Source organism: Cinclus cinclus, chromosome 13 (assembly GCF_963662255.1).
Source record: "Cinclus cinclus chromosome 13, bCinCin1.1, whole genome shotgun sequence".
Classification (NCBI taxonomy): Eukaryota; Metazoa; Chordata; class Aves; order Passeriformes; family Cinclidae; genus Cinclus; species Cinclus cinclus.
The window spans coordinates 10,908,249-10,930,648 of NC_085058.1; the positions used below are offsets into that span (position 1 = coordinate 10,908,249).

The window sequence follows — 22,400 nt, forward strand, 5'->3', positions numbered from 1 at the left end:
AGGCTCAGCATTTTACTAATCAATTCTGCCTGTCCCCTCTGAATGTTATGGCCAGCTTATACTTCCAAGCACAGAGGGGATGATCTTTGGTCTCACCTAACAGCCTGAGTTTGGTGGAGGAGGAAGGTGATGTAGTAATTGCAACTCTTTCCTCTATTCCTTGCCAAACTCTCCACAAGTGAGCTGACTTTTAGGATGTATCTTTTGTTCTGACCTGTCTTGAAATTGAGCCTGGATTTGCTGTACTGCACTTCTGTCTGTGCTTAGCATTTTGAGAAATGTTTATTGTGCTAAGGAGATTTTTTAAGAATTTTTTTTTCAGTAAGTAGAAGATATTGCATCAGTCTGGTTCGAAGCCATTTTATATGTTGCTTCTCCCCAGCTGGCTGAATGCCCTTTCCCTTCCCCCTTCTCTTTTACGTGGCAGTGCACGGAATGATTGATGGAGCGTCACCAGCACGTTGTCAAAGGCTGGAATAGATTAATGGGCAAGAAACACCAGCCTGTTCCCCTTCATGTGTGATTGTTTGAAGGCAGGCTCATATTTTAGCAGAAATTATATCCTGCTCCTCTGGATTCCCCCAATCAGGAATTGAAGGATGGGATTTCTATCTGAGATTGAAAGGTGGCAGCCACAAATAGCCAGTTTATTACTTGGGACAACTGCCTGCCTCCCTGATCTGACCAACAGCATCTCCCTGAGGCCTGCTTCAGGCAGGTTGCTCGCCTCCTTGACAAGGTGGATTTTTGCCACCAGTTAACATTTACACCTCTAGTTCTTTCTCCTTGCAGACATAACTCATTATGGCATGGGCCACGTGGCCAGAGGAGCGCTCATCTGGAAGCAGCTTTTCACCTGAGGGACACTGCTCAGTGTGCCCGTGCTGCAGGGAAGGAGCACATCTGACCCCAAGCAGCTCAGAACCTTTGAAAAGGCTTTCTTGGTGGTTGGCCTTGGTCACAAATTCAGCCTGGATAAGTACCTCAATTCCCCAGCTACAAAACAAGGATAGCAATATGGTAATTTCCAAACATTGCACTTGTCATGGATTGTTTTCTAGCAGAAATGCTAGGAATGCAATTTATAAAAGAAATTAATCAAAGACTGGGCTGAATCCTGGCAGGGGAAAATAATCAAACCCAGAGTATGAATGTTTTCTGCATTTTCTTGAAGGTAGACATTGCCAGCATTTCGTAATCAGCTGTTCCAGGCCTAACAGATATTTCAGCATTGTTATTTGCAGTCCCCAGTAGTGGCCTCCACTAAAAGGTTTGAATGTGGCAGGAATTATGTCTTTCACACCAGTCTATCTGTGTCTACCAGAAGGCTACACCTGGCTGTCATAAACCCCTGCTCCAAGGGCTAGATGGAGCCCATTTTTCTGATTATCCAGGAAACAGCTGTTCTTCCCAGTTTATTCTCTCTTCAGTGGTTCTGTTCTCAAGCCTGTGTCCAACCAGATAAAAGCTGCATTTAAGAGCCTCTTGAAGCAGGTGCATTTTCTTTTCTTATGTAGCTGTAAAGCAGAGCTACTGTTAATATTCTTTTAATAATTTTACAAGCAAAATAATAAAGAAATCTGTGCTTGTTGCCTGGCTGGTGAGAAGTGATTACCTGTGGTTTGCTGATCCAGTGCAGCTCTCTGTGTGCTTTTCTGTCTTGCTGTGACAAAGGTCTGTGCATCATGTTGGTATTTTCTTTGATAGAGATTTGTGACAGAAGATGTTTAGTCAGACCGCTGAACGGAACTATTCCTGTCCTGTATGTTCTTGGGGTTCATCCCTGGAGTGCCCTGAGATGTTTGAGGGCTTTTTGGGGAGGACATAAAAGTGAGTTTGTTTCTGACCTGGATGCAGCCTCTGGGGAAACACATCCTCTTCACATTCTTTTAGGGAGTCTGATACCCCCGCCTGAAATTTGAATCTGTTTGGGAGAACTGATACTTTGTTTACCTGGTATTTCAGTTGTTTCCTGTTTTCTTTTGTGACAGTTTGCTGAATGTTTGCCATGATAATAGTGACCTAAAAACAAGTTGCCCTTTGACAATTGTGACCTAAAAACAAAAACAAATTTCCTTTTTTTCTGCAGCCATTTCCTGAAGTCCAGAAATCAGCATCTGCCTCTATAAGGCAGGTTACACGGAAGTTTTGTAATTGTTGCCCCAGTCAATTCTTCGCAGATGGAACACTGGAAGGGAAAAGAGACTTCCTATTACATGCCCCTGCTTGGTACAGGTGGAACTTGGACAGTTTGCAAGTTGTGTGCAATTTGAAGCTGGGCCAGGGTCTCTTTGAGTCATGCTGTGGGACACAAACAGCCTCATCTTCTATGCTGACTGCAGCCTACATGTCTGGGAGAGCTTCTTGCTCTTTGGCAGTTTGTATTCATTTGTTCTCCAAGAAAACTAGGCTTCGGGGAAGACTTTTACTAAGCACCTTATAGATGTTACTGTGCACCAACTCAACATGCAGTTTATGTGTCTCACCTTTCTCTTTCACTGGAAAAGGAGTGGGCTGATATTTGGAGCCTGCTTTTCCTTACAAAAAGCCCAAAAAAAAGAGATTGTGTAAGCATTAATGATTTGTTATTGTGTCTGGGAGCCACAGTGCTGCAGGACTTTGCTCTAATGGTGCTTTCACAAGAAAGAACTAATTTGACTAACTTTATTAATTCCAGTTTGTTTTAAGTTTGCTCATTAGTAATTTAACGCAAGATGCTTCAGCTGAAGAGGCCATGTCAGGACAAGGAAGAGCAGAGGGAAAGTGCCAGGAATCATTAGTGTTTATTAACCACTGCACTCATCAATCTTGACTAAGAGCACAGCCCATTCGTTCTGGACTGGTGGACTGAGATACAGAAATATCATTAACAGTGGAAAATGCTTCTTTCCAGGTCAGTCTGTAATGGGCAAGCATCCAGACAACACCCCCACCCCCATCCCCAAATGTTCCCAGTCTTTCAGCTGGTCTCCTCACAGTCCAGCCTGAACTGACAGCTCAGCAGCCTCTGGAAGGAGGAAACCCTGCCCCTAGCCAGCCATAGTATCAATTAACAAATACAGCATTTTCGTCCCCCATAAACATTACTGAAAGGCTAAGCGTTGTTCTGAAGGGGTTTTTTAATTGCTTTTCAAATTATTAAATGATTAATACTTTTGTGCTTTGCTGGATCAGGTCTGGCACTTTGTGTTGGCAACATGTTCTTCTCACTGAAAGTCTTGAAACATTAAAATGGAAAGGTTTCTCCTTCTTTTTCTGTTTAGACAAAGCGTTTGATCACCAATTTCAGCAACTGCAAGGCACTGAGCTGATGACTCAGAGCTCTGACCTGTGAGTTAGGCCTGAATGAATGCCTCCAAAAGGTTGGAGGAGGGAATAATACTGCATTTGCCAGGTTTCTAATGAGAAATATGACCCCTGCCCAGTCCACTTGCAGTCATTAAGGATCACATTTCACTTTGAGATGTGTTTTCTTGCATCCTACCCAAATTGCAACTTGAGTAGTTACATTCTGCTCACTAAAATATCCCTGTGGTTTAATTGAAAAACTTATGTTTCCCTTCCCCTCTTAAAAGCTTTGTTGTATAATGTTGTGGTGCTATCGTGATCTGTGCTGTCAGATCTACAGAGCACACGCAACCCCAGGTGAAAGCCTCTGAAGCCTTCGACAGTAGGAAATGGAATGAGGGGGAAAGCAGCGTCTTGGGAAGGTGGTTCAACATTGCATCCCCATCTGAGTCTCTTGTCACCCTTGTGAAGTGTGTGACAACACTGTCACACTGCAGAGGCAGCATTTTGGATTTACTTTGCACATGTGTAAATCACTGCACGAGGCAAAGTGTCAGGTGCCTGTTCCTGGGCATCAGGTCTGTGACAATGGCACGTTGGACTGAGTACTGTGATGGCAGAGCCTGGGAACAAGCAATGACATTAAAACATAGCATGGATGTTCAGACACATTGTATGTGTCACAATGTTTTGTGGATGAGATTTAGGTACTTTGTGGGAAAAGGGTTTGTGTTGGGTGACATTTGGTGATTGAGGGGATGGAAAAAGATTGCAGTTTAATTAAAATTCTAATCCCAAATTTGACAATTTTTCTTGCCGGGTCAGCAGCCTGTATGTTCTATTTCTGATTCTGTGATTTAAACGGGCTGACAGTCATCAGCTTCTTCGGAAATGCCCGTAAATCCAGCTAAAAATTAGCAAACATCAATATGTTTCAGAGCAGCTTCAAGCAGGGCTGTGTCACACAGCAGTTTCCCATCAGTGTCCCCTGCTGCCAGTGCTCAAATCCAAACAAAGCCCCTGTTGTGCAGCAGGAAATGGTGTGTGTGTCCAGTGCTGCCTCCTCACCGCCGTGTCCCTGTCCCACAGGTAGTTGAGCAGTGTTGTCACCTGTCCCCAGCCATGAGGCTCCCCGTGCTCTGTGCCTTGGTGACGCTGCTGAGCCTGTCCCGCTGCCGGGCCGTCAGCTTCCCCGAAGATGAGGACCCCATTAATGTTGTGGACTACCACTGTAAGTAATCTGCAAGTGCTGCTAAATACCAGGGAAAAAGTCCTAATGTTGATTTTCTTCTCCTTTCCCCCGCCACCCCCCACCACAGGAAATTTAAAAAAAAATCTGATTCCTTTCAAATTGAAATGTGTTTACTGGCTTTGTATCTTTAATAGAACACTTAATCATTTTCTTAAAAAAGCAATCAGAAATACAGCAATAACTTCAGGAAAAAGAACATTTGCTGACATTAGCCTTCTTTTCCTCATATATATTCAAGCCATTACTCAAGGAATTTAGTTTAAACCCTTCTACACCTAGTATATACAGCTAATCAATGGCATATATTGATTCTTTAGCTCTATAATCCTGAGTGATGGTGTAGCCCATTTTTACTTGCAGATTCAAGGCAATATCCAGTATTTAGAGGACGCCCTTCAGGCAATGAATCTCAGCACAGACTGGACTTCCAACTGATGTTGAAAATTCGAGACACACTTTATATCACTGGCAGGTAATTTTCCTTCACTCATTTCATTAGATTAAAATTCTTTTCTCTTCTGGTTTTGCATTTATGTATAAAATTCATTTAGAAAAATGTGCAGAATATGATAAAAATTAGAATTGGGGCAGAATTTCCCAGAGAAATATACCATATCTATGGCCAGTGCATGAAAATTGGATTTGAAGGCTGCAGTTACTGTAGTTAAGCTTAAACCAACGATCAAATGCTTTTTTCCCTCTTTTATATTACTGCCCTGCCTGATAAAAACCTCTCCTGATCATTTTAAACTTCTACTGACATGTCAGGGCTGTAGGCAGTGAGGATAAAACACTTGCATATTTACAGCCTAGGTTAGTCCTCAGCAGAATGGGCAGATAGGGATGGACAGCTGGACACTGCAGGTGCTGTATCAGGACCACACCAATATAAATCAAAGCCATCCCATGTTATCCATGAACAACCTTCTCCCATTTGCATTAAACACAGTAAATCCATAAGTATTTCATAGAAGTTGCTGGTCTTAAATAAAATTTTGAAAATAGATTTATCTTATCAAATGAAGAGGCACAGAATGAATGAGTTTGCTGCTGTCTTTTTGCTCTGCAAACAGGGACCAGGTTTACACTGTAAACTTAAATGAAGTTCCGAAATCAGAAGTTATCCCAAGCAAGGTGAGCAGATGCCTGCTGGAAAGGGGAGGGGTGTTTTCTTTGGTTCTAATGGTTTATTTTTTTTAAGAATTTGCTGTGACAAGGAATTCAAATATTATTTTCTGGTCTGCTTTAACAGAAATTAACATGGCGATCAAAGCAGCAGGACAGAGAGAACTGTGCTATGAAAGGCAAACATAAAGTAAGTTTAGGACACTATAGAAAAAATGACTCTAATATTCATTATATACATGGAGTTTGTTACTAATACATCTTACTCTCTTTTCAGGATGAATGCCATAACTTCATTAAAGTCTTTGTTCCAAGAAATGATGAGATGGTGTTTGTCTGTGGAACAAATGCATTTAACCCTATGTGCAGATACTATCAGGTAAGAGTACTGAAGATGTCATTAATCTGTTACTGGTTTTGCTTGCACTGGTTATGCCATAGCAAATACAACCAGTGTGCCTGGAGAGGGCTTCAAGGTGAAATAAAAACAGTCAGAAGCCAATGTGCTGAATTAAGTTTTGTGGAAAGACAATGTTTTGCTTTTGTGCCAGTGCACAAAATAGAAATGACACTATCACCCATTTATTTTTCTTCTCTAGTTGAATACATTAGAGTATGATGGGGAGGAAATTAGTGGTTTGGCAAGATGCCCATTTGATGCCAGACAAACCAATGTCGCCCTCTTTGCTGGTAAGAACTTTTACTTGTAATGAGTCTAAATGATTAATGACACCAAAGGAGACAGAGAGCTTTTAAAGCAAGCACAGGAAAGCTAAAGGTGTCATGGTGCCCCTGCTCTTAAATTTTTTAAAGGGGCTCCAAAGGATTAGAAGCTGACCTGTTAATAAATAGGTTACAGCAGTCTGGGGAAGTGTGACAGTAAAGAAATGGGGAAAAATACAGGCTAGTCAGGATTCTCTAGATTATTAAAGACTTCTTAATACCATTTCTTCAACTTCCATTTTAGATGGAAAATTGTATTCGGCAACAGTAGCAGATTTCCTGGCGAGTGATGCTGTTATTTATCGCAGCATGGGGGATGGATCTGCCTTAAGAACAATAAAGTATGACTCCAAATGGATAAAAGGTAATTTGGGGAGTATTTTCCCATACACATGGAAAATGTCATTTCAGTGGCACAGAAAGTCAGGTTATTCACAGCCCACCTGGTTTACACATATGCTACAATGTCAGCATGTATGAGGCTTTCAGAATATTAAAAATCTGCATAATGTAAAAAAAAAAAAAAAAAAACCAGACCATTTTTGTTAAATGCTACAATAAATGAATTTGAAGTAACAAAATACCTCTGTTGAAATACAATTTCTGTGGGGCCATTTAGCCAGTGCTAAGGACTTCAAGTTCATTTAAACTCCAGTGCACTTGTATTCGGACATCCTAAAGCGTCTGGAAGACTGGAGCTCACATTGGCTGGTGGGGACCTGGGAAGGAGCCACCAAGTCTCTCAGTGTCACTGTCGTGTGCCCATTGAACAGTTAGTTGAAGTAACTGCTCCTTGCTCTTTCTTACAGAACCACACTTCCTCCATGCCATAGAATATGGGAACTACGTTTATTTCTTCTTCCGAGAAATTGCTGTAGAGCACAACACTTTAGGCAAGGTCAGTATCGTCACCGTGTGCGTTGAGTCACAGCAGAAAGAGCTCATCCTAAAACAGCATCAGCAACTAGCACAGCTCATAATATGAAGGAGGAACTAGGACAAAGCTTGCACAGTTTTACCACGGTTATAATTTACAGGGAGGGCAGAAGAAGAGAACTAGAGCAGTGCATTCTTCAACCAAAAAGCTGTTTCTGTTCTCTGGGCTTTGCTGTTAGTGAGCTCACTACAGGTGTCTTTCAATGTGCTGTTGCCTAAACTCTTGTGCCAAGTACTGGAAAAGCCGAGGGTGTTTCCATGCTTATTAAAGAAACAAAAGAAAACAACACAAAAGGAGAGTTTCAAAGAAGTTTCTCCAATGTCCCTGGATATTGAATAATTCAGTCATGCCAGTACAGAGTATAATACTCATGCCTCACCATGGAAGGATATTCTACAATAAATTATTAAATCCCTTACACATGGTTAATTGAAGTCTTTAAATCTCATTAACAATATGATTTTGAAGGCGAAAAGGGTGGGAGCAAACTGTGGAGATGCATTTGCTCAGTGATACATTAAGATGCCTGTGTACTACGAGCTGAACACCATTTGCTTTCATCTTCTCTGTGCAGATAAATGGCAGCTTCCTATTAACAACATTATCTTGGTGTTTTATTAAGAGCTCAGACACAAGCACTGTTTCCGTTGCATCTCTCAAGCCTCTCTCCCTTTTTCTTTACTTTTGCCTTTCACAGGCTGTGTATTCCCGTGTGGCACGCATCTGCAAAAATGACATGGGGGGCTCCCAAAGGGTCCTGGAGAAGCACTGGACATCCTTTCTGAAAGCTCGGCTCAACTGTTCAGTTCCTGGGGATTCATTCTTCTACTTTGATGTTCTGCAGTCTATCACAGACATAATAGAAATCAATGGAGTGCCCACCGTCGTGGGTGTATTCACCACGCAGCTCAACAGGTAAGAGATGAGCAACCTTTCATCAAAGGCAGATCTTGGATTCTCTCTTACACTGAGATTGGTGCATTGTAACCTGAGTACTTGAAACTACTTTTCGAATTTTACAGCATCCCTGGTTCAGCAGTGTGTGCTTTCAGCATGGATGACATTGAGAAAGTCTTCAAAGGGAGATTTAAAGAACAAAAGACTCCTGACTCTGTTTGGACAGCTGTTCCTGAAGACAAAGTACCAAAGCCAAGGTAAAAGGTTCTTACTCATGATGTCACAACATTGTCCCTGTAAAGAGCTAGCTTAAATCAGCTGCACTCTTGAGTGCCTTGTTGGGTGAAACCCGAAGCAGAGCTTGACACCTCAGCCATAAGGATGCTCATTAACCAGCTGCCTTCTCTCATTAACTAAAATATCAAGAGGAAAAAATATTGTTCTCATTTCAGGCCTGGCTGCTGCGCAAAACATGGCCTAGCAGAAGCTTACAAAACCTCCATTGACTTCCCAGATGAAACACTCTCCTTCATCAAATCTCATCCTTTGATGGACTCAGCTGTTCCCTCAGTCACTGAGGAGCCCTGGTTTACCAAAACACGTGTCAGGTATGACAGCTCAAAAATAACACCTGTGAAAAGGAAAACAGGAAAACTTGCTGTTAATGATGTGCATTCTGGTCTTGCTAGATACAGATTGACAGCAATTGCTGTAGACCACGCTGCTGGACCCTACCAGAACTACACAGTCATATTCGTTGGCTCTGAAGCAGGAGTAGTACTTAAAATCTTGGCAAAGACCAGGCCTTTTTCTTTGAATGACAGCATATTACTGGAAGAGATTGAAGCATATAATCATGCAAAGTAAGTATTACCAGAACATCTAAGCTCTTCATCTAGCCCTTGGTACCTAGCTAAAAAAGACTGTGGTAAACTAGCTCATTATCACCAACATCACCACTTGTTTTTAATTCCATCGCGTTCCTCACATTGAATGACCTGAAAGTATTTGGTCACTTGCCATTGCATGAGTTGAATGAACAACCTAATTCCACTCCACTGACGTCAGTGACGTGGTCTAATTCTCCTGCAAATACTTCTGAAAAGTCAGAAGTATTTGGTGATGTTAAAAAGAAATGATCTGTGCTTATCTTGAGGGTTGCTCAGGAGTGGCTGATAGTGTATAACCTATATCTATCTGATGATTTTAAACTTGTTCATTTTTTGGCACAAAGAATTTGGGAGTGGAAGCATACCAATTAGATTCTACAGCCATCCAATGCAGGATTCCTCTTCTGCTCTCTCATGATATTTATGCTGACTGAGAGAACCAAGCAAATGGATTTGGATTTTTTTTTCCTGCGTAGCAAACTTCTCACCTAGCTGTTAGCAGGAGACAGAAGCCACCATTTGATAACTCAGAGGTTTGTTTAGCAATGTCTCAGCAAAGGGTAGCAGGTTACATTTATGTATGTGAAAAGTTTCCGTTCAGTGGCTACACAGACAACAAATAAAATGTTTTCTGCATGAAGTACTACAGTTACTAAAGCAGTGGCCTGCCCTTGTTTTTGCTGACCAGGTGTAATGCAGAAAGCGAGGAGGAGAGAAGAGTCATTTCCCTCCAGCTGGACAGAGACCACCATGCCCTGTTCGTGGCATTCTCCAGCTGCGTCGTTAGAATTCCCCTGAGTCGCTGCGCGCGTCACGGGTCATGTAAAAAGTACGGCTCCGTTCCTGAACTCCCCCCTAAAGCAAGGGCACCAACATTTCTTAGGAAGGAAGTAAAAAATGCATGATTTTTTGGGGTTTTTCTCTTGCAAGGGCATGTATTGCTTCACGGGACCCCTACTGTGGCTGGTTAGACCATGAGGCGTGTGGAAGAGTGACACCAGGCATGCTGTAAGTACTCCTTCTCAAGTTAGGACAACATCTCTAAATGTGCTTTACAGACCCCACGAGCTCATGCCCTGTGCCTCCTCCCTTGCACACTGTTACTAAGTCTCTGGTTTTTTAAAGACCTTTTTTCAGTGCACTGTATATGTAAGAGAACAGAATGCTAAGTCTGGCCTAATTCTGGAACCTCTGGGTGAAGACTTGCTTTCAGTGGGAGTTTTACGTGTGTAGGCAGACCTGTAGGAAGAGAGTTGTAAGCAGGAAGACAAGCAATTGCAGCATGCAAACCTGAGCAGCTCCAAGAGGACAGGACACAGTATCCCCCTCCCAGGAATGCTCATGGTCAGGCACAAGAAATTGCAAATATGAAAGCACAGGATTTACAGTGGGAAGAGCAAGGTTGTGTCTCCGAAGTGGAGTTGGGGTGTTATTTATGCATACCAAAGGGATTTTGCACAAATCAAGTCTGTAATATATGGTGCACTAGCAGCTGTATCTTAAAAAGAGGCCTTTGTAGCAGGCCAGTGCAAACTTTAATTGGTATAATTGGATGGTTGTATCTATACCCAAGAGCTTGCCCAATGGAGAAGACATGATGTAGTTGCTAAAAAAAAGGGATGTCTTTTATCTTCTATTTCCTGGCATAAGCACACGCAGATAGTTTTAAAGCGGGTCTATCCTGTACATTTTGTACAATCCTTGGGACATACACTGTCTGTTGTGTATGTATCCATCTGCTGCTTCCAGAAAAAAAAATAAATCTCCATTTATATCCTTACTAATACTGTTAATTGCAGGTTCTCTTTGTTTGTTTCACACAACCACAGCACTGGAGGATACGTACAAGATGTCGAATACGGCAACACGGCACAGCTTGGGGACTGCAATGGTAAGGCACAGTCACTGCTGCTCCTTTGGAATGTCTCACCATAGTCTGTGACCACACCTCACTGTGGATGTTAAATTTCTGATGAGCTTTTCAGTAACATCATGAACACATCACCTGGTGTTACTGTGAATGTTCACAAAGCTGAGCTTTTTAGTCCTGGGTGGCAGAGTTTTCCTTTTTCCTTCACCAGTTTACAGCTATTTGGGGTCTACAGCAAAGTATTGAAGAATTTATTTTTTGTAACCAGTGATATTTTAGTTTTTATTTTCCATTACTCAGGTTTGAGATCTTTTGCTTTCTTTTTGTTACTTTTTACTGATTACTTGTTCCTTTAATTCTTTTAGAAATTTTGCCTACTACAGCTACACCAGATTACAAAATATTTGGCGACCCAACATCTGGTTAGTTTTTTTTAATTTTTTTGAATTAATGACCTTTACTTTCCTTCAGTTCAGCATTTTCAGCCCTTTTTTCCTTCCTTTTGCACAGTTGGCAATCCTCCATTTTTGTGCTTTTACTCATGTTCCCACTGATGGTAAAGATAGTCAGACTCTTCTCACTCAGCACTTCACCCTGTGTAGCCGCATGTTAACAGCTCATTATTTATTGAGACATCTTTTATTAAAGAGCCTGATTAACGTAGATGACATCTTCACTGCACGAAGTCCACTAAGCTTTACTCTTGATCCCCAGCCATGCATTTGTGAATGCCCCTCTTGGTCATCTCTAGTAGATGAATGGCAGAACTTCATCATCTTCCTCCTTACCTCTCCTTTTCTCTTCTCCTTCTTTCCCAGCAAGCTTTTTGCACAAATACGCATTTTCTAAAATGTGTATTTCTTTATTTTTGAAATGCTTTAAGTAGTTTATGCTAATGGAAAAAAAATTTAACATCACGAACTGTGTAGCTGAATGAGAAACTGTGTGCACAAAAGTGGCTTAGAAAAAAATGTTGTGCATTGTTGTCAGATGGACTTTTGCATCCTTTTCTCCTCCAGCGATTTTTCTAATAGCATGTTCACCACCAGCCCCTGGTGTTCAGGGACACCCCGTGCTCCTCTGCTGAACTCAAGAGCAGAACCTGTGAATCTGTGTTGACTTCAACAGGAGCAAGACTCATTCCTTATTTCCAGTCTTTGCTTTTGGAACTTGGGTCTTTGCTTTCAAACCAAGGGCACATTTCTGACTGACAAATACGACAATAATCTATTAGTATGTTAAATTTGTAGGAGTGCAACAAGAACATTATTTGTGGTTTGGTTTCTGACATGTTCACTTCTGTAACTTGACAAGAAGTAACGTTTGAGACAAATATTTTCCAGATCTATTTACCCACAATGCAAGTTAGAGACTCACTTAAGGAAAAACAAAATAAATCTGTCACACAGAAATGCTGCCCGGCTTTATGAGTGTTTATCAACTGAATTTTCAAAGTGATATTTTATGACACAGATACAATTGAACCTTATTCTTAAGTCCTGAATGAGTGTGCTTTTGAAGTACATTTCTCAAGTCTGCTCTTCAGCTGCAGACCTTCCCACCTAAACCTACTGGGGCAGTGAACACAAAATACTCAAGGGAACAAATGAACTGAACTGTAAACCAAATTTGATGAATTTCTTCCTCTGTGCATTTTCATGTAGGCTGTGGTGGGTCTGTTCAGCAAACATCTTGCAGAGGAGCCAGAATCTCTGCAGCATTGTTCCTTAGGAACCATTACAAAATAGGGGTTAAAAACATTCCTTTTATCCCCACCTGCAGAAATGGCTCATTCAGCAGTTCCTGGTATACCATAATAGCAGTAATGGAGATGATCTTGTTTCTCAGGCATAACCTGTCATGACTGTGTATTGTTCCAAGTAACTTCTGGGTTTTTTTGAAGATGTTTAAAAGGCAGCCAAGTATGTTGTCTCCAGTGAAGAATATAGCAATTAAGTAGACTAAGTTGTGCTTTTCATCCCCACAGTTGCTTACTTTAACTTTTGCACTACTTTCACAGTTGACTTCTCTGGCTTTTTGGCTAGCAGCTGTTGAAGTGTAAATGTACTATTTTCATACTTCCAGTTTTGGAGTAATTGATTTTAATCAGTCATCTGTACTTCTGCAGAGTCTAGGGGGGGGAAATCACAATTTGCTCTGACGTGTAACTCCCATGAAATACTGTGTCCAGCTATAGCTTAGATGTGCAATGAAACACATTAATAAAAATCTGTTTGCCACCACAGACATGGAGTTCTCCTCAGCTTCCATTACCACAATGGCAAGTATCCCAGTTATATCACCTAAAGTGATTGGTTCCTGGAAACCTAAAGTGACTGGCTCTCGGAAATTTGTAGTTCAAGATGACCCAAACACTTCTGATTATTCTGATCCATTATCAGGTGTCCCAAAGGGTAAGGCCTTACCAGGGAATACATTGCAGCTGAATGGAAACCTGATAGTCTCAGCATTGTCTAAGGCTTAAGTTAAATGTAACAGCCATGATTGTTGGGCTCTATTTTACACCCATTTCCTGTGAATGTGCAGACAGTGCAATCATGTTTTTCATATCTACTTATCCCAAAGTGCACAAAGGACAAAGTGCTGCTTAGAGCTTATAATGGGAAACACAGAGAAGCTCAGCCTTTTAATCCTGGAGTGGTTCAAAACTCCCAGTGAAATCAATGGCAGTTCTGGATACATTAAAAAATCATCTTCGAGACCTATCTGCACCTCTGTTTATTGTTTTCAATCCAGTCTAGTTTGGCTTAGGCTGTTAATCCTCATGAATTGTTGCTTATGTTTTGGGTTTTTTTCATTTGGGTTGGGGGTGGTGGCAAAACAGAACACAAAGCAGAGCTCCATGAGAGATCCATGTGTTCAGTTCTGCTTGCCTGAAACATGTTCTTGAAGAACAAGAGTCAGAGTAAGAAAGTGCTTTATTTTTATCCTCTGGATATGAGCATCAGTTTAGAGATGATCTCAGTACATACTGAGACATGCAGAGGTATTAAGCTGAGCACAAGAAGAACCTATTCTGCCTGTTGTTCATCTTTCTCTAGCCATTCTTTCAGCTAAGTGAACCTTTGATTAGACTCTTATGGCAACTGAGACTTTAATTCAATAGGACTATTGCAGTCAACCACAGAATCAAGGAGCTTCCACTCCCATAACCAAAATTTAACACAAGTCTCTCTTAGTGCATAGCACAGCAAGGTGACAGACATGTTTGCACAATTCTGTATTTACTGAAAAATCTCACCAGTCAAAACCAATTTCTGTTTTATTACCATTCACCAAAACATATCAGGTTTCCTATCAGCCATTATGGCCGTGCATTTGTCATTTTAATTTGTTGCAGTTATTTTCTGTTTCGCTTTAAGTTTTTATTATCATCTGCTCTTGGTTCTGAATCACATTTTGTGTCATAGCTATTAGTGAACTTTACTCATGTTTTTCTTCCACTTCTGCACAGTGCCATTAAAACCTGTAACCCTGAACATTAACAATATTCAAAGGCCTTGCCTCTAACAAAAAGTGGCTCTGTTCCTTCCCTCTTGCTCTTTCATTTTAACATCTCTTGGGATAGCAACAGAATTACTTTCATTAAAAACTAACATTGTCTTAGCTGCAAGATGTCTGTGGTTGCTTTTAAAAAGCTAAAAAAAAAATCAAAGGGAGCTTGTTAATACCCAAATAAAAAATTAATCAAATATTCAATTTCTTGGTCTAAGCTAAAAGTTTCTAAATTGTAACATTCTCTAATAACTTAACCTAAGTTGTTTTTGTAATGTTATGCAAGTATTTCTCTTTGTTATTGGTAAAAAATAAAAATCAGTGCTGTAACAGAATCACATTATCTTCAAACCTGAACATGTATAATGAGTGCAGGTGTGCCACTCCAGGACTAGCAGCCTGGGAATAGAGTAGTTTACAAGTTTTCTACTGTATTACATTAGCATGGCTATAACAATGCAGTATATACGTTGTACATTTTTTACACAACATTTGCATAATCCCGTCTCTCCTTTGATACTGATTTATGAGTTGGGGAAGAAAGTGAGAGAGAAATCCATCCATGAGTTATTAATTGCTGTCTGGCCCAGTAAGACCTTCTAACCTCAATTTTCCAGCAGAAATCATTAATGTTAATAACATAAGGCCCCTATTTGTGAGCCTTAAAGGAAATTTGGGGACAGGCTAAACAAAACTTAATATAAGGAGAAAAGCTGAAACAAGCATTCCTCATTATCAGAGAAAATGGACAGTCTTCATTTAGACTTGTCAGTGCACACACAGTCATTTTATAATTTTTATAAAATTATTTGCATTCACCAGTGGAGTAGATTGCAGGGTGATACAGAGTTACACCAACACTACAGCCAGAGCACTTAAAAACACTTAATAGACACTTCCATGAGGAAGGCTGCCTTCTTCTGAAATGTGTCAGTATGAAATACCTGTAGATTTATGATATCCTGCCTGTCTTTTGCAGGTGTGAGGTGGGAAGTACAATCAGGAGAGTCCAACCAAATGGTACATATGAATGTCCTAATCACTTGTGTCTTTGCCGCTTTTGTCCTGGGAGCCTTTATTGCGGGAGTGGCCGTTTACTGTTACCGGGATCTATTCGTACGGAAATCCAGGAAAATCCACAAAGATGCAGAATCAGCTCAGTCCTGCACTGACTCCAGTGGGAGCTTTGCCAAACTGAATGGGCTGTTCGACAGTCCTGTCAAGGAGTATCAGCAGAACATTGATTCACCCAAACTGTACACAAACCTGCTGACCAGCAGAAAAGAGTTGCCTCCAAATGGTGATACCAAGTCCATGATGATGGACCACAGGGGCCAGCCTCCAGAATTAGCTGCACTTCCAACTCCTGAATCTACACCAGTTCTTCAACAAAAGACTCTTCAGGCTATGAAAAGTCAGTCGGACAAAGCACATGGTAACCTCAATGCTTCACGAAAGGAAACTCCACTAAAAAGCCCTCAGTTTTTTCCTTCTAGTCCTCCACCCCACTCTCCTCTAAGTCATGGACATATTCCCAGTGCTATTGTCCTTCCCAATGCTACCCATGACTACAACACATCTTTCTCAAATTCTAATGCGCACAAGGCAGACAAAAAGATGCAACATATGGATCATCCACTTACAAAATCATCCAGCAAAAGAGACCACAGGAGATCTGTTGATTCCAGGAACACCCTGAATGATTTTCTGAAACACTTAAATGAAACTACTAATAATCCCAAAGCAATTATGGGAGATATTCAAGTGGCCCACCAGACTTTAATGCTGGACCCAATGGGCAATATGTCTGAGATCCCACCTAAGGTTCCCAACAGGGAGGCGTCTTTATACTCTCCTCCATCAACCCTGCCAAGAAACAGTCCCACAAAACGAGTGGATGTTCCCACCACTCCTGCAGTACCAATGACCTCTTTGGAAAGGCAGAGGGGTTATCATAAAAATTCTTCACAGAGGCACTCAATATCTGCCCTTCCTAAAAACTTGAACTCACCAAATGGTGTTTTGTTATCCAGACAGCCAAGTATTAATCGTGGGGGGTACATGGCTCCTACAGCAGGCACAAAGATGGACTACATGCAAGGGACGCCTGTCAGCGTTCACCTCCAGCCTTCTTTGTCCAGGCAAAGCAGCTACACGAGCAATGGCACCCTGCCTCGTACAGGAATAAAGAGGACACCCTCCCTAAAACCCGACGTGCCACCAAAACCCTCGTTCGTCCCTCAGACGACGTCAGTCAGACCACTGAACAAATACAGCTACTAGGACAAGTCTGTGCTAAAATGAGTGTGGCATTGACCTGTACAGGTTGTGAAATGATACTGTGGTAGACACATAAGGCAGAGACTTGCTTGTTATTAAGGAGAACAAAGTGGCCAAAGAAACTGTCTTTACTTGAGCAACATCTGTGTCTTGCCACATGTAGCTGTAGCAAGACTTCGTGTACTTGCTACAAGCAAACACAAAAAAAAAAAAAAAAGAACAAAGGAAGTGCTGGTCATTACATTTCTTTTGTTTGGAGCTAAGGAGACATGTAGCACAATGGGGTGGGGGCTACGTTACTGTTCTAAATAGCTAAACAACAGTTGTTGGGAAAAAACCAGTAAGCAAATACTTGAAAAATGGGTTCCATTTTAGACTGCCATTAAGTGTGGTCATTCCCATTAAATGTGAACATTTTACTATGTATGCATTCACCTTGCCTCTTGCACAAACGTCAGAAAATGGTAATGTCTCAATGAATAGCTGGGTTAATAATCAATTTGCTGGAATTAAGTCTCTGGCCCAACTGTAGCATTATTTTTTTCTCTCCATGTGTGTGGCATTTTGTTTTTGCCACAGATAAAGCTGTGTGTGTGTGGATGTGTGTGTGTACTGTACACACTAGGATGTACTTAGATTCCCATTGCATCTTTTATGCTATGGAATTGTTTACATTGAGCATGACTGAACAAACAGATGACTCTGCCTTCTGCAGCCCGCTGGGTTCAGCTCAGAGCCAGCTACAGATGAACTGCGCATCTCTGACAGCCTTCTGAGGGGAGCACCTGGATCAAAGAGTCACCCACTCCAGAGTGCAGACATGTTTAATTCTTCATAACGCTGTTATGCTGCTATTGATTCAGAGCTGTGCATTTCAAATCTAGTGTTTTGGGCTGGAACGGGGGAGTTTTACTGTGTTTCCACAGTGCCTCCATCCAATACCTGGCCACTGTGAACTTGAGCCCCTGTACTTCTCACTGAGGGCAGCTAAGTCAGTTCACTTGGCAAACGCCTGTGTAACTGGAGAAGGTCACGTTTTGTTGCATTTAATAACGCCCTACACACTGATAGACTCTTGTCAATAAAAAAGGAGAAACATTAATTGGCCTGGCAGAAGCAGTCTGTGAAAACTCAACAGTAGTGCAATCAATTTGTTTTTGTTGTGTAAAGTAAGGTTTGTTTTTTTTCCAAAGTCATGCAGGTAATGACAATATTCTGTAAATATTATGTGTGAGTTTACCTGAATCTGTGCATTTTGTGCCTTATTCATGCAAATGATAAAAGTACTAAAAAAAAATTAAATCTGTCAAGTGTTCTCACTATAGCACATATCTCCCGAGTGCCAGTTGTAAAACCTCTCAACAGCACCCAAAAAAATAAAAGGTAAAACACGAGAATAATTAATGGTAACTAAAGGCAGCCTACAATCCAAGAAGACAGCAGCATTAAATCACCTTACCATGATAAACATTCCACTCCAGCTCTCTGAAGGATCAAACAGTTATAATGTGAAATCAAATGAGGTTTCTAGGGTAATGGAACACCTGCTAAAGTTGTGTAAGCTATTTAGTAGGGTTTACAGTATCCACTTGCAGCTGATGTTCAACACAGATGGCTATTTTAGCTTGCAAACTACACACTACCACATTGTTTATTGAACATAACTATAGAAATAACCATGGCAGAGGAATATTCATGAATTAGTGGGACAAATAACTGCAATGGGTTTCAGAGACGGTGGAGATTTATGTTATGTGTTCAAAGGGGAGAAAAGGTTAGTCACTAAAAACTGGATCTCTGTTACAGAACAAAGAATAAAGGACAGAAGTAGTAATTTTTTTCTTGTAAGGCTGTAAGGGACATTTATTTCCTGAGACCTCTGGATCCAAAAATGAATGATCTTTCTTCCTAAACACTTCTGTCTTGCAACTAAAACACTACAGATTAATAACTATTAAAATGTACTCGGTTGTCAGAAGACACAAACTGATCCGAATTCACTTTACAAATATTAATACAGACTTGTGTGACCCGGAAGATAAATGTATGTGAACCCTGATAACCTCCTGTAACATTGTGCTGCCTTGTAGATGGTAATGTGAGTTCTCTCAGTATTTATGTTGAAATTTCTAACATTCAACCTAGTCCTTATTCTGTTAATTTAATAATAAAAGATGCTTTATCCATTTGTGCAAAGGTAAACGCAGATTGTATCTTTTTTAATGGTACGGCATAAAAAAGTAACCCTTAAATGAAGCTGCTCTATTACTATAGAGTACTTTAACATGTATAGATATCTTGTAAACTTGTATTGTGGATGTGTAAATAATACGTTCTTTGGGTTTTTAACACCGCATGTAAAGTCAAAATAAAATATTCCCATGTACCGAGCGTGCGATTTCATTATTAGTGCAGATGTGTTGCGGGATCACCATAGAGGAAAATCTGTGCTTGCCTTCAGCAGCTCTGCGAGGAGGCGCAGAGCTGGGGTGGCACACCCCAGGCTCCTGGGTGTCCTCTTCAGCCTCGCCGAGCTCTGTGTCCCTGGGGCACAGTCAGGGGGTGTCGGGGACTTTCAGCCTCCTGAGTAAATACAAAACGTCAGAGTAAGCAGAGTGTGGTGGCAGAGCTTGGTGCAGAGGCAGGGCTGCCCACCCAACACCAACACCACACACTGAAGCTGATCCCTGGAGCTCCACCCAGGTTTCAGCTGGGCTCTGGTTCCCGCAAACCTTTCTTATTAAGGTCAAAAAAAAAACCCCAGCTTTGTGCAAATACAGTATATTTTTGAAAGAAGTGTGTTCCTTCCACAGTGTAGATTACAAAAGACAGAACTAATTCCGAGGCAAATTACTTGCTGACTCACATAGCAGGACATTCCTAAATACTTACAATTAATACTTGAAACTCACATTTCAGGCAGACAGTTAAAGCCCAACAGAAAAATAGATGCTGCATATTTAGTATGTGCTAACATCACGCACAATTTTAAAATAATCAAGGTAATTTAGTATTAGAAAACAAATATAACATTCTTTTAATTAAAAGTTGATTTTAGATAGTGGATAAAAACGATTTTTTACAAGATTATGCTGTCAAGGTATTAATCATTTGAAATTGCTGTGCATGTTATAACTGCAATGGCACCTAGTTATATCTTACAAAAATAAAAAAATTCTGAAGGAAAAGGAAATAAGGTGCTTAAAAATTTCCAAAGCTATAATGGCTCAATATATATTTTCCTACTACCAAAGAAAATTTCTATTTTTTTATTAGTATGGGATTTTCTTCTTTGGGTTTCTTCATGTATGAGAAGCATCATCAAACACATACAGCTCTCATAACATGCTGCTTTCCCACTTTAAAATTAACTATGCCTTTGACACCAGTGTCAGGCAGTGTGTTTAAAGGCTTTCCCTCTGTGGAGGGGCTGTACTTAAGTCATCTTCAGCCAGGCATTAAAGGTCATCATGAGAAAATTACAAATAGCTGTTTTAGTGATGTGTAAATGTGCATCTGCAGCACAAATCCTGGGATTTTTTGTTCAGAAAATGTCTCTGTTTTATCTGAAATGTGTCAAGTGACCATTTTCTGGAGTTCCATGGTTTGATCTGCACTGAACCAGCCTTCCCTTAACCAGTGATGTGGTGGCTGGATGGGTGCAGCCAGACCAACATCTCCCAACATGCTCTGTTGGGCTACATGGTGCATGCAAACACCACAGAAGTCAGCGCAAAAAAAATATTAGGAATTTGTTAGAAAAATAAGTGCAAGAAAACTCTTTCCATTTACTAGCAGAGATGGCTTGTATCCAATGAGGTGGCCAAAGCAGCCACCTACAGAAGCCCCATTCTGAAAGGGAACTTCAGCAGTAAGGAAAAGCTTAGCAAGAAAACAACAGTTTTTCTCCTCCAGTGCTTTCCTGGGTCAGCCAGTTGGTTTTAAGCATCCTAAGGTCCCTCTTGAGGAACAATTCAAAGCCACAGGTGATAAAGGAGCACATGAAGGGTGCTTGATGTAGCCAGGGTCACCCAGCAAGGGGAGGTCCCAGCACTGTGGGATGTGGGGCAGGGCAGCTGTGGACACAGGAGGGCAGAGGAGAGGCTCCCGCTCAGCTCTGGCCTGCTTTGGGTTTCGTAGAAAAAAGTAGTTTTGAACAGAACACAGACAAAACACCAAAGGGCTGGAGGCCTGTGCTAGCGAGATGATTGCAAGAAAACCAATTTGTAAAGCCGTGAGTAGTTATCTCTGTGACTGCACTGCCAGAACAAACCTATGGCCTTTTAAATTGGGGTCTTAAAGTAATCACAGTAGTTAGAGAAATCAGGATGCCTCTGTCTTAGTGCTGTCTTGCTAATGACTCACTCTGTGACCCTGGGAAGATTATGCAGGGTTTATGCAGTAAATGGCTCCTCAGAATGCAGTGGGTTTAGTGCAGTTGGTGTGTTCTGTAGCATTTTCTTCTTAATGCTTCCTTCTCTCTCTGTGATTCTGAGCACTAGCAAGGACATCTTGCAGGTAAATAAAGGGAAAGAGAAACACCTTCCCATCTGGGAAAGGTTAGTATTTGCAGGAGTCGGGAAGAGTTGGTTAGTATTTCCCCAGGTGCCTATTAATTTCATGGCATGGAAAAATATTTTTTAAAAATTGATCACGACAAAATACCTCATAAATGCAGCATCTGGACTTCAGCTGGGATGTGCAAGCTTTTCATATAAAAAGCACTACCAGGAGACCAACGTACCAAGACTGCATTTGTTGTTCAAATGTCATCATATCACAGTATGAAAGAGCAAGAAAGCAAAGGATTTGGGAGGGGAAAAAAAAAAACCACATTAAATATTTAATTAGATTCAGCTTTGCTCAGAAAAGTAGAGATTCTCACTTTTTTATTCAACCCTACTAAAGTTCAGCTGGTGTGAGGGCCTGACTCTGGTCCAGCCACCGCTGCCTGCTTGCAAACATTTTCATAGGCATACTGCATTGGCCTGACACACATCAGAAATTATAATCTGTCCCAAACTCTCAACTGAGAAACTATTTCTACTCTGCCTGAAATGAAATTTATTGGAAGCTCTGATTTTATTAGTGCATTCTGAATTCATATGAGGGCCTGATTTATGGTCTCCTCACTTGCTTTTCTCCTACAGTCACTAATAACTTTTCTGAGCTCTTCTCATTAAAATTGTAACTAGATCCTGTGTCCTACAGTGAAGGCTGCTGACCAGAGCAGAGGTGCCAGAGGGTCTCCAAGTCTAGGTGGGTAAGGGTTAAGAATTCCTTGGACTGCAATGCTGGCACTGCATTCTCCCTACCAGACTGGTGCCTCTGCCCTTCATGTCAGCCAGGAAGAGTGTTGCTCAGGCTCCTGTAAAGCTTTAAGGGTAGGGGAGGAGGAGAAAAATCTTCCACACAGATAAGATGTCTTGACCATTCTCAGCAATGACCCCCATTTGTCAACATAAAAGGAATTTTATGACAGAAAAACTTAATGGCCAAAAGAATTAATCCCAACTCCCAAACTGACTTGCACATACCTTGCTGTCCTTGTTTTCAGAATGAGGCTGTTTTCCAGGGCAGAGTCTCACTGAACTGCACAAAAATGAGCAAAGAATACCAGTT

The 22,400-nt window shown here is 41.1% G+C and overlaps 1 protein-coding gene across 4 annotated transcripts; it reads left to right on the forward strand.

The window, feature by feature from the left end:
• The first annotated feature begins 4,410 nt into the window (after nucleotides 1-4,410).
• Nucleotides 4,411-16,781, forward strand: SEMA6D (semaphorin 6D). 4 transcript variants are annotated; one of them, XM_062501124.1, is made up of 18 exons: nucleotides 4,411-4,519; nucleotides 4,901-5,012; nucleotides 5,614-5,674; nucleotides 5,793-5,855; nucleotides 5,943-6,044; nucleotides 6,265-6,355; nucleotides 6,633-6,752; nucleotides 7,198-7,286; nucleotides 8,023-8,240; nucleotides 8,348-8,479; nucleotides 8,675-8,830; nucleotides 8,912-9,085; nucleotides 9,801-9,941; nucleotides 10,043-10,120; nucleotides 10,942-11,003; nucleotides 11,348-11,404; nucleotides 13,229-13,396; nucleotides 15,478-16,781. In XM_062501124.1, exons 1-18 carry the CDS (start codon nucleotides 4,411-4,413, stop codon nucleotides 16,779-16,781), a joined length of 3,237 nt encoding a protein of 1,078 aa, XP_062357108.1. The 4 variants fall into 4 exon arrangements, with proteins under 4 accessions (XP_062357108.1, XP_062357109.1, XP_062357111.1 ...); XM_062501125.1 differs by lacking the exon at nucleotides 13,229-13,396; XM_062501127.1 differs by lacking the exon at nucleotides 11,348-11,404 and having other exon boundaries at nucleotides 13,229-13,263; nucleotides 15,478-15,483.
• Nucleotides 16,782-22,400: the final 5,619 nt, after the last annotated feature.